The sequence below is a fragment of the Anthonomus grandis genome, chromosome 12 (genome assembly GCF_022605725.1).
Source record: "Anthonomus grandis grandis chromosome 12, icAntGran1.3, whole genome shotgun sequence".
Taxonomy (NCBI): domain Eukaryota; kingdom Metazoa; phylum Arthropoda; class Insecta; order Coleoptera; family Curculionidae; genus Anthonomus; species Anthonomus grandis.
Window position 1 is genome coordinate 8389670 of NC_065557.1, and position 17016 is coordinate 8406685.

General features: G+C 30.9%; 2 protein-coding genes across 2 annotated transcripts in view; one reads left to right on the plus strand and one right to left on the minus strand.

Annotated features, from left to right (window-relative positions):
* LOC126743385 (succinate dehydrogenase [ubiquinone] flavoprotein subunit, mitochondrial-like) overlaps nt 1-17016 on the plus strand; it is an 87040-nt gene that overhangs the window by 25789 nt on the left and 44235 nt on the right. The window lies entirely within an intron of this gene.
* LOC126743383 (unconventional myosin-Va) overlaps nt 1-17016 on the minus strand; it is a 55272-nt gene that overhangs the window by 16475 nt on the left and 21781 nt on the right. Inside the window, exons 9-18 of the mRNA XM_050450440.1 lie at nt 16137-16398; nt 15834-16082; nt 15448-15784; nt 14515-14689; nt 14183-14457; nt 13585-14132; nt 10389-10572; nt 7743-7993; nt 2063-2376; nt 1785-1986 (exon numbers count right to left, since the gene is read on the minus strand). Coding sequence (XP_050306397.1) covers nt 1785-1986; nt 2063-2376; nt 7743-7993; nt 10389-10572; nt 13585-14132; nt 14183-14457; nt 14515-14689; nt 15448-15784; nt 15834-16082; nt 16137-16398 — 2797 coding nt within the window. The remainder of the gene's footprint in view (nt 1-1784; nt 1987-2062; nt 2377-7742; nt 7994-10388; nt 10573-13584; nt 14133-14182; nt 14458-14514; nt 14690-15447; nt 15785-15833; nt 16083-16136; nt 16399-17016) is intronic.

The following is a 17016-nucleotide window of genomic DNA, read 5'->3' on the forward strand; positions in this document are numbered from 1 at the left end:
TCATGAATAAGAGAATAAGAGATGTTTCATAGTCTAGGCTCTTCTGCAAGAAAAATTGAAATAATTCCCGTATTTCTTAAAGTTTCTTAAGATTTCTTTGATCACCGTTTAAAAAGACTTCAAGGAATCTCAACATTTCTCAAATATCGGAAATCGCGTTTTTTTTAGCATTATAGTGAAATTGGTTACTAATTTACAAAAAAAGAGAGTGATGTTATATAGTCCAGGTTCACCTGTAAGGAAAATCTAAATAATTCCTCTTTTTATGCCAGCATTTTAATGACATGTGAATATTTTATAGTCGTGGTAAGGAATATCTAAATAATTAATATTTTTCCCAAAGGATTTATCAGATTTCTTTCATCATAGTAAAAAAAGACTACAGGGACTTCCAGTCATTAAGAATCAATCTTTTTTCAGCTTTGGAGTGAAGTTTTTAGCCAATTTACAAAAGAATGAGTATTGTTATATAGTCCAGGCTTTTGTGTAAAAAAAAAAACTCTTTTTGTAGCAGTATTTTATAGATTTTCCTAATTATAGTTTAAAAAGATCGCGTATTTGCAGTAAGGTGAAATTATTCACTGATTGACAATAGAAAAGTAATATTATATAGTCCAGGAACTCTTATAAGAAAAATCTAAGTAACTCATATACCATTTCTTCCAGGATTTTAATGATTTTCTTGATCGCAGTAAAAGAAGGCCAAGTTCCAATTATTAAGAATAACCCCTTTTTGCAGCTTTAAACTAAAGTTATTTGATACTGTTTTATGCTTAACAGCAAATTTCTATTTAAATAAATATCTATAAATAGGTGTTCTATCTATAAAAATTGTTTAAAAAAATTTTTTTTTTGTACATATTTGGACTACAAACGATAAATAAAAAAGCTAATATCCACGGCTTGAATTACATAGAAGGGAACAAAGAGGTTTTATTGTTATTTTATTACTATTTTTCATAATTTGACTAAAACACGATTCAATTTGAGTACTTTACGCCAATAGGGTCATATTTTAGTCAAAATTATGCACTTTTTATCCCTCTTATTTGATTTATGCCTGTTATTTAGCCAATAAAATAACGCTGGCTAAAGTTTCAGCTTATTGTTAGTCATATTTTAATAAACATTTTTAGTTCTTTTCACCGATTTGACTTACTGCTTGCAATTTAGATTTACTTAAAGTTATTTGATTTATGGTTTGATTATTATCACTATAATCTGATTACATAATTTAATAATTACCAAAATTTTAATTGATATTTGCTGTTTTAGTAAAAAGTTTTTTGTTGACCAATAAGGTTAAATTATAGTCAGCTACAGTTTAGGAAATTAATGACTTTTCTTAGCATAAAGGTGTGTAATTTAATGAATTATAATAGCACAAATTTCAATATTTTTTAGCAATTACATAAAATTAATTGCATGAATCACAACCAAACAACTTACATTAAAAATTCTTTAAATTATTTAACTGACTAACAAATTTAGCTAAAAAGCCAATATCTCCTAAGAATCTTTTTAAAAAAGAAAAATCATTGCTCCCATATAATTGAAAAAAAATAACCATTTTATGGTTTATCAATAGAAAAATGGCATTTGTATTCAGTAAAGCTATGCATCTTAAATCTTATGAATATTAAATAAGTTTTCTACTTTCTGCCCAATATTTTTCTTAGAAACAAATTAAAAATCTGTTAGAAAAAAATACTACTTAGTAAAATCAATCTCTCTTTTTTTCAATGAATTTATATGAATCGAAACTTTCAAAACATCTAACTTACCTAAAACCAGTTTTTTCATTATGGCATTCTCGTCGCCACTTTTATAGGAAAACATCCCCATATACTCCTTATTATCTTTCTTCCTAAGGGACGGTTGAAGTCTACTTGGGGGAATAGGCATGGCTCCATTTTTACCATCTAGCAGTAGAGTATCATCCACATCAAGACAAGCATCTTTAAGTTTCCTTGAAAGAAGTTTCACCTAAAGAAGGGAAAAATTAGTACTAGTAATTAAATCGGAAGAAATCTCTTGTTGAAGTTGAAGACGAGTGGCTTACCTGTTTCTTTAATTTTCTCACCATATCAGTTAACGCTTCATTCTTATCAATTATCGCCAAATTATCGTTAGTAAGTCGAGCAATCTCGTGGTGCATAAACGCCTCGTTCTGACTCTGAGGGTTCAAGTTTGCGGATAAAATTCGTTGTTGTCGCTCATTGTCCTCCCTCAACTTCTCAATTTCCAACTTGTACTCCCTCTCGTACGCCTTGTATTTCGCTTTCTCGTCTTGTAACTCGAGTTCCAGCTGTTTATTGATCGTTTTTTGGGTTTCGTATGCTAAAGCCAACTCGCCGTCTTCGTTTATGTAGGCACCTGGAATTGCGATATCAGTTCTTGGGTTAAATTTCGGAGGGCAAAACTCAACCTGATATGGATTTGACATTTATTAATAATTCAACGGTTATCCTTAATAAAAATGAACTTTAATTATTTGATGCAATTAATGAATAATATTGAGTATGACGACTTGTGATGACACAGGCGCTCTGTAATGCGGAAAGATGACCATAATATAAAGCAAGCAGGTTATTAAATTTAAAAAAATTAAGTGATGAGGTTATTTGATATAGAAAAATCCTATTTCTAGGTAAAAAACTCAGCTTTTTCTCTCAGCATTTAATAATTGCCTTAATCACAGTTTGGAAAGACTTCCAGAAATTTTATCAAGAATCGATTGTTTTTTTAGCATTGGAGTGAAGTTGTTCACTAATGTACAAAAAGAAAAATGATAGACGAATTAAAATAATCCCTATTTTTCTAACACTGTTGGGGATTCCAAAACTTCTTGTTAAAATCGGCAACCTTGCCCGCACATGCGGAGCTATATATACATCTGTGATTTTACCGTTACAATTACAAATCAGTATCGAATCAGCTTGCGAGGGTAAGTGTTGCACTGGGCTTCACTAGATAAAACCTGTTCATTTTGGCTAGACAAATTAATCTAACTCTAAGTTTAAGCCTTATTATTTTCCATAAATTCAATTATTTTATATGATTTCTGGTGGTGTGCCAAATAAATAGATGTTCAAGTAGCAAAAGGGTTTTTAACTAATCCCAAATCGCCAAAATCGAAATACAACATACAGTCCACGTAAAAGAAATTTCTACATTTCAAGAACCAGATAAAAGTCGGCAAAAAATTGGACAAAAATTCAATCTTCACCCCGTTTAACCAGGTTTTTAGTAATTTACTTGACCTCAGTTAAAAACGATTTTAAGCGATCCCAATTATCAAGATTACACTTCTTTGGAACGTTGGAGTGAAGTTATCAATTAATTTACAAAAAGAAATAAAGTAAAAGAACAAGAAATGTCATTCAGTTTTATGCAGTACCCAGAAATTGCGTTTTGGCTTTTTTTTCCAAATGGTGTGGTCTTCAGGTTAACAAGTTCAATTGCTCGAGGTTGGGATTCGACCTCATAGTTACCTCATGGCGACACTAGCCATGTAATGTGAAAAATTATTTTAATACAATTTATAAAAGACCCTCCAACATCTTGAGGTAAGCTTGATTCCTATTCTTTGTTAAACGTTTTCTCATGGTTTTTAAGACCGCCATTTTTGAGGTTTCACGTGTTTCGCCATCTCAGATGCTGTTCCTATTTGCCATCATGAATTAGAGCTTTATCAAAATTCCTTGCCTCTTTATGACGTTATTGATTGTACCTTAGTCAGGTGCTGTCCTTAAATCTGCACAGTGAATTACCAGGTCAAACCAGATAAAAGGAATGTGTAAGCAATGTTACGTTATTTCGACTTTGGAAATGGTCATATCGGCTAATTTATACTATTTGATGGCTCCCTAATTTATTAATTATTCTTTAGTGCCTAAAGCTTTTTCTTTAATTGTGTAATTTACATTATAATGTAATTTACATATCTACCTAAATAATAATTTATTCAATACCTTTTAATCTCACTATCCTGATTTTAATACAGTATTATATGTAAGCAACCGCACTGAAAGGTTTATTTATTTTTATTTCATTTATTACATGTTGTACAGTGTACTGTGCGGTAGGTTACTGACTTTGGCCAAAGGGTAGTTATATACTAGCAGGTTATTGATTTCTTTTTATGTTTATAACTTTGGTGCATAAAGTTTTGATTTCAAAGATTGTACTTTAACCAAGAAACTGTCTTATAATTTTTTTAACAATGATTTATTTAAGTAAAAGGTTAAACAATGAACATTGATCAGTAATTGCATATTTTTATAATATAGTAGTGTTAATAATTAATAATTAGTGTTTTTAATAATTATGATTAATTAGGCTTATTTTGTGCTTTACTATGTGTTATATTTCTTAACGTCGTTTTGTTTATGTGAGAACCAATTTGCCAGTTAAAGTTTCTTACAACTGCACATTAAGTAAACACATTAAACTAGATGTCCAACCCACCACCAATTAATGTTCTCCAGACTGATAAGCTGCCGTTAGCATATGTGCTTGCTATCTTATTAAATAATTTTAACATCAGTAAATTTTTATAAAAAACAGAAATCTAAATAAAAGGTGGTTACAAGGTTCTCGATATATTACCTAATAAGGTTAGTAAATATAAGGTGGTAAAACGTTGTCTTTTTTTATGTTGAAATGTGTCTCAATAATTTATTAGTTGCGGCAAAGTTTACACAATAAAATAAATTTAACAAATACTAATATTTTAGTAAGTATAAGTATAAGAAAAAACAGAACGAGATTCTACTTCAAGATATGAAAGAGGAAGGTACATTGGTTTAATGGCCGACTTTCTATAGAGACGTGAAGAAAGTAAAAGATACCGAAGGTTCCATCATATTGGATAGTGTAGGGTATCGATAAAATTCAGTTTTTAATGATCAGCAGAAAGCTAGATTAGTTCAACTTAATACTTTGGCTTAATTCCTAAGGAAGTACGTAAATTGTCTCATGAGTGTGTGTTTAAATATGACATTTAATTTCCTGATTTCTGGAGCGAAAACAAAATGTCTGGGAAGACTGGTTCATAATATTTCTCAAAAAGAATACAGACCTCTCTATTAAAATTCCGAAACCGACAAGTTTGCCAATCCATTGCTGCAGCAAATGGTTCCTAATGGATGACGATAGAACACTTTTAGAAATTTATGGAACACTTCGTCACTCATGTTAAGCCATTGAAATGAAGTCCAGCGCTTTTGCTATTTGGCAACAAAAACTATACATTTTGAAGAAGACAATGAGGTGGTAATGTCAGTTCACACCGCCTCCAAGCATAGGCCGTTTAAAAAATATTTATCTTCTAGTCAAGACAGTTGGCTTAGAAACAACTCTGGAAAATCTATGGAAAATCTATGGGTTCTACCACCAGCACCTGCTACATTGCCTCAAGCAGTTGATCTAGAATTTCTAATTAGTAAATTATCTTATTACTATTAATAATATATCATAATCTATAGCTATTAATTATATAAATTATTATAGCTAGTATATTATGTGTGATCTGTGATTTTGAAATTTATGAAATAAAACCAGTTGCTTTAACATCGTGACTCGATGGATCTACTTCCCAAAGAATTTCTAAAGACAACATAACATTCTCACCAGAGTGTGTTCGCCCACTTGCTAATACTGAGCAATAACAGTTAAACCTTAAGTTTCAAATAAAAAGAAATTTAGCAATACTTACAGATGCGCTAGAAGAAGAATAGAATAGTCGAACGATTTAATTTTTTTAAGTTTTAGTTTTAGATGATTCCTAAGTTTTAGATATTCCTTAGTCTTAGAAGAAGAGTATTTTTGCTTAGTTTTTACTGAATCATATGGAATTAGTAAATTCAATGAAAAGTGTATCTGTTGCAAGGAATGCAAAATGGGCTCACATGAGGCTTGCACTCCGTATGTGCAGTTTTCCATATATCTGCCATAATTGCGATTCTGATTGTGAATATTAGGTGAACACTAATACTAATACCAAATATTGTTCGACAATTTCAAACGCTAAATGTGGACTACTCTTTATTGATATATTTTTTTGATTTATCTATGTGTTTAAGTTTGCATTGAAATAAATAGATTATTGAAAAATAAGTGCTACAGCATAAAAACGTTATTACTCAAAAGAGAAAAACATATGTAGATTGTACAGGGTGTCCCATTTTGGGTACTTTTGCGGGATATCTCCGTTATTTTTGGAGATAGAAAGTTGCGGTTTTTGTGACACTGTGCTACTTTTTCGTAAAACCAAAGATACTGTTAACAAAATTTTCATAGCCCTTTTATTTTTTAAGATACAGGGCATTTTTGAAATTTTTGCATTTTGGGATCCGTCGTATCTCCGTTATTTTTACAGTTTTTGTGAAAGTAAAAACTCATTCCTATAGATTTTTTTTGTAGAACCTAGTGGTGTAGATATATATATATTTTTTGATTAATAGTTTTTGAGTTATAACCCAAACTTATGTTTTTTTTAAATGGAACACTCCATGTATTTATAATTCATAAAATTGGTCTTTTCTTTACCTTTTCAAAAATTTATAACACTATGAACTTATTTTCAAAAATACGCATATAACTAAGAATTTTCCAAATTAAATGCATAATTTAATAGTAAAAAGTTACAAATTAATAACGACGAATGGAGAATTGCATCATTCTTATTTTATTTGTAATAAAGGAACATATAAAAGAAATATATAAATTTAATAAACACTATAAGAAAACAACTATATAACAAAACAACATTTTTACAAGAGATGTTTAAAATGACCACCATCTTCTCTGATACAAAATTGGCACATTTTTGTAACCCTTTGAATAGCATTTAAGATAATAATTTGTCTCCTTCTCAGATTTTGAAATGCTAAATGAATTGCGTCTTGAAGTTCTATGAGATTGAGAGCATTGTCTTTTATACACTTGATCTCGTATATACCCCCATAAAATTATTTATTTATTTATTAACGGTATCCACCAATTTTACAAAAGATACTAATATTAATTCAACTTATATGAATGTAATCATTTAAATTTAGAAAATTGTAATTTTTTTGCGTATTTTTGAAAATGAGTCCATATTGTTACAAATTTTTAAAAAGGTAAAAAAAAGACCAATAATATGAACTATAAATATATAGGGTGTTCTATAAAAAAAAACATAAGTTTGGGTTATAACTCAGAAACTATGTATCAAAAAAAATGTCTTCACCACTGGATTCTACGGACAAAAATCTATAAGAATGAATTTTTACTTTTACAAAAAACTTTAAAGATAACGGAGATACGACGGGGGTCCCAAAATGCAAAAATTTTAGAAATGCCCTCTATCTTAAAAAATAAAATGGCTATGCAAATTTTGCTAACAGCATCTTTAGTTTTATGAAAAAGTAGCACAGTGTTGCGAAAACCGCAACTCTTTATCTCTAAAAATAACGGAGATATCCCGCAAAAGTACCCAAAATGGGACACCCTGTACTTATAAGAGCAAAAGTGAATCTATGATATATATATATTAAATAAACGAAGCATGAATCTTAGTAGTTAATTTTTATGAGAATATAGCATAATTTATTAATAACTTTACCATCACCAATAAATTGCACCAAGCCTCTCAGCATATTAAATTAGCCGCCCTACAAGGTTCATCAAGCATATAAGGTTAGTTTTGCCCAAAATAAGCATAAAATACTTCCAGCTCTACCAGCCAAACTCACCCATATGGTTATTGGAATTCACTATTGATTTCATATTATCGGTCTGATTGGCCAGGACGCTCTTCAGCTGAACGACTTCTTCGCTTCTACGGTCCAATTCAATCTGCATCTGTTGGAGATGTTCGTGCAGTTTGGACAGTCCGGTGCCCTCGTTGATCGAGTTTTGCAATTCGAGGAGTTGAGCTTTGAGGTTGGAGTTGCACAGTTCCAGTTCGGAGATTCTTATGGCGTCTTTTGCGGCATTTTCGGCCCTTAAAATTGCATTTTGTTTTTATTATCGACTCTGTTTTTATTGCTGTAAACAATTTGTGGCATAGGTCGGGGCTTACTCAATTTGATTGAAAATTAACCGCTTTATAATCATTTTAATAGATTTCATAAAATCTGTGATAATTAGAGACTTAAAGCAAAAGATGTAATAGGTAGAAAATTAACTTAATTAAAAATAATAAAAATAATCAAGAAACCAAAGAAAAAAATTGAAAAGTACAAAAATTAAGCAAGAATTTTAAACAATTTATAAAAATAAGTTGCAAAACAAACAAAAAAATATATAAAATATTGTAAAAATAAAATAGTTAAAAATTAACAACAAGAAGAAACTGAACTCTTTAGCCCCTATCACATTTTATCCACTTGTTTTCTCTGAAAATTGTCAAATGGCTAAAATGCTTGGAATAGAATGACAAGTTTCTTCCAGAATACACAGCTTTAAGAATATTCACGTATTCCATTTTTGAGCCTAAAAATGGCATCTAAATATCACTTTTTATTCTACAGAGAAACATACTTATGGGTGGTTTTTTGTTAAATAATAATAATAAAGAGAAGGAAAAGCATGTTTTTATATAACTATATCCAGCGACATCAAACTAACCATACCACCGTCTTATTGTCATCGCCTACAACAATGGCGTCTTATTCTCATCGCCTACATCACTAAAATACTGGGTTATAACTACATATGAGCAGATCTGAGGAAACACTTTCAGATCTCGGCTAATAGAAGAGCTACGAGAAGTTCGAAAGGTCTTCAAATTAAAAATTATTCAAAATTCTTGGAAAACATAAAAAATACTTTCAAATGTTTGAAAGCCATGAAGAAGTACTCCAAACCTCATAAAATCATGGGAAAGCTTTTCTAGTGTCTAACATAGAATTCTGGATAAAAGATAAAATGATATCAAATCGATGTGATAAAATTCAAAATTACTGAAAGCCATAGAATAAACAGGTAAATACCTAACCTACCGAATTTTTCTATTTTTTTGTTTTATCTTAGGCATTTGTGATCATTTTGCATATTATTCCAAGCATATGATCTCACCTCTTATACCTTCCAGGTATTGGAATTTTGGGGGCTTTTATGAAGTTTATATTTTTTTATGCCTTTCAGTCATTTGAAACTTTAATTAGGATATCGTTTACAATTGTAAATATTGGTATATCCTGGAAAAAAGTCAAAACAAACAGTCCTGGAATGTGCATGTCAATTAAAAACTAGGCAGTACTGGTTTCTAGGACCTTAGTGAAAAACCCGAAAAATTTCGTACAGACATAAATAAATTAATTAAAATTTTTAAGAACAACAAACCGAGGAACCATAAAAATTCCGAGTTGTGCACGTTACCAAGCTTACCTTTACTTGGTAACTCACATGATTGATAAGTTTTAAGGTAAAGTCAATTAATTATACCTGAAAAAAATATATATAGGGAAAAATGCTGGACGGTTATGGAACATAATATCCGAAATGCTTGAAAGTCATCAAAATTAATATGAAATATGCAATGAATAAAATAAAAAATGATTTTGAATAGATGTAATAGCATTATATTATTACAGGCATTGCAACGAGGTCAGTTGCATATTATACCTTCCAGGCATTGGAAATTAATCTTCACGTCTTCCAATCTTTTATGTAAGTTTATCTTAAAATTGTAGAATATTAGCAATATTTGCATGTCCTGCTAATTAAAGACTATTCAGTTCTATGGGTAAAAATAGAGAAAAAACAATGATTTATAAGGCAACTATATCAATTCTGGACTCTGTAGGTTACCGAGCTTACCTTAAAATTTCTTTTATTGAGGTATGGTAAGCCACTGATTTATACCTTTTTTTATTAAGTTTTTTAAATGATTTGTATAAGAAGGTTTCGAAAAAGCTACCGAAATTTCCCTTTAAAAAAAAACTATAGTAAGACAATAAATAGATTATAATTTCTTTGGAAGGGTTTTAATTTATTTTCCAATAGTTCTATAAAAGATATAAAAATTTAAACAGAAAATAATATTCTCTAAGAGAACCATGATAATTCCTGATTGCGGACAGCTTACTTTTACATAAGTTTTTAAAACAATGGTAAGCAACTGATTTATTACTTTTCAAGATTTTCCAATATACATACATAGATGCCCAAAGATAGAACACCTGCGCTTATTTTAATTTCTATTAAAACAGAAAAATGGTAAACTTCTGGCTCATATTACTTTTTAAGAAGAATCTTTGGGTACTCTAAGCACTTCAAAGCCTATAAACTTAAAACATTTGCATTTGTATAAGCACTTTCTCAAAGAATTAAGCAACTAATCGATATAAATATGAAATAAACTAACATGGTGGTTTTTCGATGATATACAATACCTTTCAATCCTTGGCGACATATCCAACTCATCCAGCCGCTTCTGGATTCTCATTTTCTCACGTTCCACATCTGAAAGTTTATTTTGTAGTTTGATGACCAACTTTATATCCACGTTGCTTTCTATCTCGGATTTTTGGTTGGAGTCGCTAGTTGAGCTCGGAGATTGACTATCGTGGTTTGCCACTGCAATAATTAAGTAATTTTTTAAAATACTCCTAGTAAATGATAAATATAAATAAATATGAAATACAAAATTCATATAACAACAAATATTATAATCTAAACTACTAACTATCCTGCTCTAACACATGCTTTTACATTTGCTGATTGAACCTCCAAATAGATCAAGGGATAAATTTTGACTTAGAAGAGCTAATCATTGACCCAATGGAGTGTGCATTTCATAATTTGTTTCACCCAACTTCAAATATTTTATTTAGAGATAGAAAGACTGTAACTTACTTAGATATTGATGAAGTTTACGAGTTCCTCTCAAAAACCGCGAATGCGTATTTTAATTGAGATCTTACCCAAGAGAAGGGCAAAATTAATTAAGATGACAGTAAAATATTACGCGTTAGCTTTAGAATAAAATCTAGATTTTTCATTGCATATTAATGCATTTTAATGATCCTAAAAATTGAATTTGGTGTCAAACAAGACCCAGATCCTTTACCAGAGTTAACATTCTCATGTTCTCATAAATTATAGCATAGACTGTAACTATCCTGCGATGATATTTAAAAAAACTAATGTAAGAACCTTCACTGACATTAAGACAGAGAAGGTTCATACTACACAATTAAAATAAATTATCCAAGCCTTGCCAACCTTATATATTTTCATATCATATGCAAACTCCAAATATTTGCAAGATGTAATTGAATGCTTCATATCATTCATAAACAAATTGAAAAGAAGGTAAACTGATTATGTTCGATACACATTGCCCGATGATAACCCTTTGTCGACGACCCATCAGCATACTGTCCAACCATTTTAAAAACAATTCACCAAATCTAAACGAACTCGGGAATTTACCCTATCAAACGCTTTGGAGAAATCCGTGCTGATAGGGTCAACTTGGTATTCACTCTCCAAGGTGCTCAACAGAGCTGAATCATAAACCATCAGATTCGTACACGTTAAGAACGTTGGTCATCAATAATCTGCATAGCCAACTAAATTTGTCATAAACTAATGCATTTAACAATGTTGGTACAGCTGACTGTTAAGCAAGCCCTCTATAATTGCCAATCTCTTCTATATTTTCTGCTTAAATATCTAGGAAAATATTTTCAGATATTTGCAAACTCACTCCGCATTAATGATTTATTAAACATACAATAAACATAAGGCACTATTAATATTATATACATATATGTTGTTATCATTACATATTGTGGAATCCCACTTACGGAAACTAAGATTAAGAAAAAAGTTGGGATTTTTTTTTTTAAACTTAAGAAATCTCAATAGATCTTAACCTTCAAAGTTTGGGATTTTTCATTATTCAGTTATACCCTCCTGTATCGAATTTTTTCACCAAAAAATGATTTTTTTCGAATTCGATCTAATTATACCAGTGGCTTGCTTTCATCACCTACATTACGAAAACACCGCATTATACCGGGATTCGAGCAGAGAATGAGAGCACTTTGAAAATTCTTAAAAAAGTCATTTTTCGACCTCGTTTTTGAGCTAAAAAATGCGAGGTCTCTAATAATATGAGAGCTACGACTTTTTATAATTAGGTATCTGACAATTATTATAGTATGCATAAACAGAGCTAAAAAACGCATCAAATAAATTAAAAAATGTTTGGGCATCATCGGCTGTTCTACCATCATAAAATGTGCATTCAAGGAGATCAAACGACCGTCTGTGCTCATTAACAAATCCTCAGAAACCACTAAAATGTTAAAGTAAGTATCAGAAAGAAAGATATGAAGGTCCGTTTAGTGGAATTTCCCAAGAAAACCTCTAAAAAATAGAAAATATAGCAGCCAAAATTCCTTCATTAAGATATCAAATGTCGAATTGAAAAAAGAAAAGTACTTTTGTTTATTTTTAAAAAAATCGATACTTTTGCTGGTCCATTTTTGAATATTTTCATTTTTATTTCATTGCAAAAATCTTGATACTGTCAAAGGCTTCAGGAAATTCTAAATATCTTGGAAACTCATGCAACAATTGATCTTACTTTCATATGAAAACTAATGAGTTTCGTTTAAAAAACCTTCGTAAACAAAGCTGTTTTGACGTTATTGCATAGGTTTTCAATGGATTTATATTAAAATCTTAATACTGTCAGATGCTTTAAAAAAATCTAAATAATCAAAACTCATTTAACGATTCTGATGATTTTTAAAAAATGATCCAATTATTATGCCTAATCCAATTCTATTGAAGCCTTGAGGATGACGAAATTATGATTCGAAACATTAGCAAGAAAATATTTTTTTCCTTAATTATTTGACCTAAACCCACTTGGATTTAAAAAAAATATCGTAGAGAGAAGTTTTACAAAATATGTACAAAAAAAATAGAGAAAAAAATCGAATCTTAATCTATAAAAAATTGCACAAAATGATTAAAACTGACGAACTGGACTAGGTACATTGTTGACATTTTGTACATAACTCAATAACTTGACTAGGTACAATTTTGAAATTTCGTAGAAATATTCTCTGAACAGTTTGACTGGATACCTATCTAAGCGGTTTTCAAAATTTGTAAAAAGTTTTGAGAATTTTTTTTTTAATTTTAATAAAAAAAAAGTTGTACAAAATGATCATAACTGGCAAACTTGACTAGGTACAACGTTGACATTTTGTACAAATATTTTCTGGACAATTTGACTGGACACCTATTTCAGAGTTTTACAAAATATATACAAAAAAAAAAACATTTTATTTTTAATAATTTAAAAAATTGTACAAAATGATCATAACTAACTACCAGAATTGCAAACATTTAGGACTTCTTTCTTTACTTAACTTATTAATTCATTTTACAGTACATTTCTGGAAATTCTATAAAACTTACGTGTAAATACACCACCTTTATCTTTGCGACCCAATAAATTATATAATACGTATAAGAAACTTTTTTTAAAAAAGAGTGTATATAAAAGATACGGGTATCTTAATTTTTCCTAAATCTTCATTAATAAAAGAGATATAATTCACTCACCATTCCAATCAATATTATCCAGTCTTTCCCTAGTGTTAACCGTAGACCTGACCGATCCATACCCGCCATCCTCAGGAATATCACTAACATCCACAGTTGAAATGCTACTGATATCACTTATGTTCCTCTTGTGATTCCGTCTATTCATCTGCTTCTCCAGGTCCTCGCAGTGCTGCTCCAGCTGATGGTACTCCTGAAGCAGCTTCTGGTAGGCTTGACGTCCCTGGTCTGCTTCATCTAGGATCTCTTTCTTTTCTTCTTCCATGCGGAGTTTGATGTTTTCTTCGGCTCCTTTTTCGTTTACTTTAAGCATTTCGATTATGTTCTCGTACTCTTTTTTGAGTTTGTCCGTTTCTTGGGACCATAAGACCCGTTGGTTTTCCACTTCTTTTCTGTAACGTTCTTGCTCGTTGATCAGATCGATCTTTTCTTCTTTTTCCGCTTGTAGATCTTCCGCGAGTTTCTCTATCGTTTTGTTTTTTTCTATTATTAAGCTGTTTAGGTTCTTAACCTCGATTTCGAGAGCCCTAAAGCTCTTCAGCTTATTCCTAAAAAATAACAATAAGAGAAAACAATTATTTTAGAATAATCTACTTACTTTAGCTCGTTAACTTCGTTTCTGTAATTCATCAGTTCAGCATTAGTCTTGTTAAGTTCATCAATCTTTTGCTGCAAGCTAATGATTTTATTTTCCAGGCCCTTGTTGAGATTTTTAATGTGTTCAATTGATCTGGCTTCAATTCTAAGACGTTTATATTGTCTTCTGGCTAAAAATCTTCTGATGGCAGCTTGACAAACCACGATGTACCTTGTGCGTTTTGCCATACGTTTTCTGGCCAAATAACCTCTTATGTACCTTTGAAGTGTAATAGCCTAAGGAAAATTGTGAAAAATTTGATTTTTTATTGGTTATTGGAAAGTGATAATTACCCTAGCATTATCCAACATGATGTGATATCTTCTTCTAGCCAAAAGTCCTCGGATGCGACATTGGAGACCCAAGATGCATTTTCGTTCTCTTTGGAATGTTTTTCTTGCAATAAATCCTCTGACGTATCGTTGGATGGTAATAACCGCCCTTTCTCGTCTGATCGTCTTGGCCAATCTACAATTATATAATATAATATAATATTGGCACTTAGATACCTTTAAGCATGTTTCATTTTGTTTTGTGTTTTTTTTTTAAATTTCATGCATTTGCTTTAAGTTTATTTTCATGTTAGTATTTTATATTTTAATACTGTATATACTAACAAAACTAAAATAAAAATAAAGAAAATATATACCTTAGTGGTTTTATTAAGATTTTAAAGTGTTTTTACCGATTTTCTCAAACTTTAGCTTTTTGGCACTAGACCCTTTAGAAGTTATGCTCTTCAATTCACAAATAAGAATTATTTTAAATTTAAGTAGGTAATATACTAATTTTTTCGCAGATTATTAAGTATTTTAGTATTTAAGGTTAATAAATTGATCTTTTTACTTTCAATTTATTTCGACCAATTATAAGTGATAACTAATGCACACAGTTGTATATTTTACACCTAGACGTTATAACAACTTAAATTTGTAATAATGATCAGGCAAAATCTTCACATAGTTTCTAGTAAATTGTAAATAAGTTATAAAAGTAATATTATGTGAGAGGGTGTCAGGGTATACGGATCCCTTCAAAAAAAAAATAAAATATGAAATTCTAATTACTAGCCAAATAAAGAAAACTCTTGGGAATGTATTTACTGGAGTTTCTCTTCATATACACTTAAAAATCCCAAATATTTACTTTAATGCCTCGAATTTTTTGACCCTTTCAAAATTCTTAGAAGAGCAATACCAACTAAAGAACTAAATTCATTATTTTACCTTCTAGCCAACAATCCTCTGCCATATCTCTGCAATAACATCGCAGATTTCCTGATTCTCCTGTACTTTTTCCTGGCTACAAATGCCCTTACAGTTTTCTGCATCATTATGCAGCAAGCCTTCAACTTATCCGATCTGAGCTTTTCCAGGTAAGCTACCTGGCCAGCTCTGAAGAAAATTTTCGTCTTACCAAACTGATACATATCGGCATTGTTTATGTATTGACCCAATATGTTGTGGCAAGTTTTTTCCATGTTATTACGATCGATATCTTTAAACTTGCATAGGACTCGATAACGATAGAAGAAGTCCATGTAGTTCCAACGACTGGGAAAACCTGCAAAATAATTTTTGTTTCTTGTTTTTGTGGTATATTTAGGATTTACCTGCAGCAGAAATCCGGATGGTTTCCAACACTCCGCAGGCCCTTAATTGCTGTACAGCCCTTTTGGCATTAAACTCAAAACCTGCCTTACTGTCGTTCGGTTTGATGCATCTCACGTAATGAGGAGTTGTGGCATTAAGGGTGGTCATCAAAGCGTTCAGGGATTCCCTAAACTGAGAACCCACCGACTTCTTATGGGACTTTTTGGCACCAGACTCCGATTTTGCCGCGACAACTTTTAGTTTGGTACCTTCAAAGGATCAATTTTAATAATTTTCTTAAATGATAGGTTGAGGTTTAGTACCTGACGCCTGTAGTTTTTGATCGTCACTACCAAACAATCGCTTAAGCAACGAGTTCTTGCTCGATTTGATCACTTGAATTTGTTCTTCGATGACGGTGTCGCGATTTTTTTCGAGAAAACCGGTACTTTCGTACTCGACTTTGTCGGCAAAGTGGTTTACGATAAAACTGGAACGGCCGAAGCGACTTTTCGCGAAATGGGAGTATTTCGTGCATTTTAGGTAAAGTTTTTCGGTCCAGGAAGCATCGCTACCTTTGGGCATCTAAAATCGAGATTACAACATGATCACATATAAAAGAGTTAAAAAACTATTAAGATTTAACTACTTCGTGCATCATTTCGCAACCCTGCATACATGACTAGGCAGGAGTTGTTGCGAATCTGTTCGATACGGATGCCTGAGATTCTGCATACACTTGTGCATATACACTTAAGGTGTTGCCATATGTTGACGTGAGACTGATTAAGGCTTTTCAATATCAATAAATATTTATTTAAATAGTTTAAAATTCAAGGAGGAAAAAGAAAAAGTAAGTGACGTGTTACTTCAGAAAACACTTCGGAAAAGATTTATTGAAGTATGACTTACTTAAAAAGGGTGATTCTAAGAGCAAAGAAAAAGAATTAGAGATAATTTAGTCAAACAAACTTTAATTAAAATTTTATCAAAACCTGCGGATGGTTTTGAGGAATGTGAATAGTTGAAATTCGATTATTTTAAGATTCAAAAGTAGGTTTTTAAACGTCAACAATATTAAGCGTTTTTCAATGTATTAAAAGATCACTTGTAATTCATTAAAATTAAATTCAGTAAAATATTTTAATACCTGTGTACTCCTAAAATCCTAATTTGTTGCATCTCATCAACTATGAAATTTAG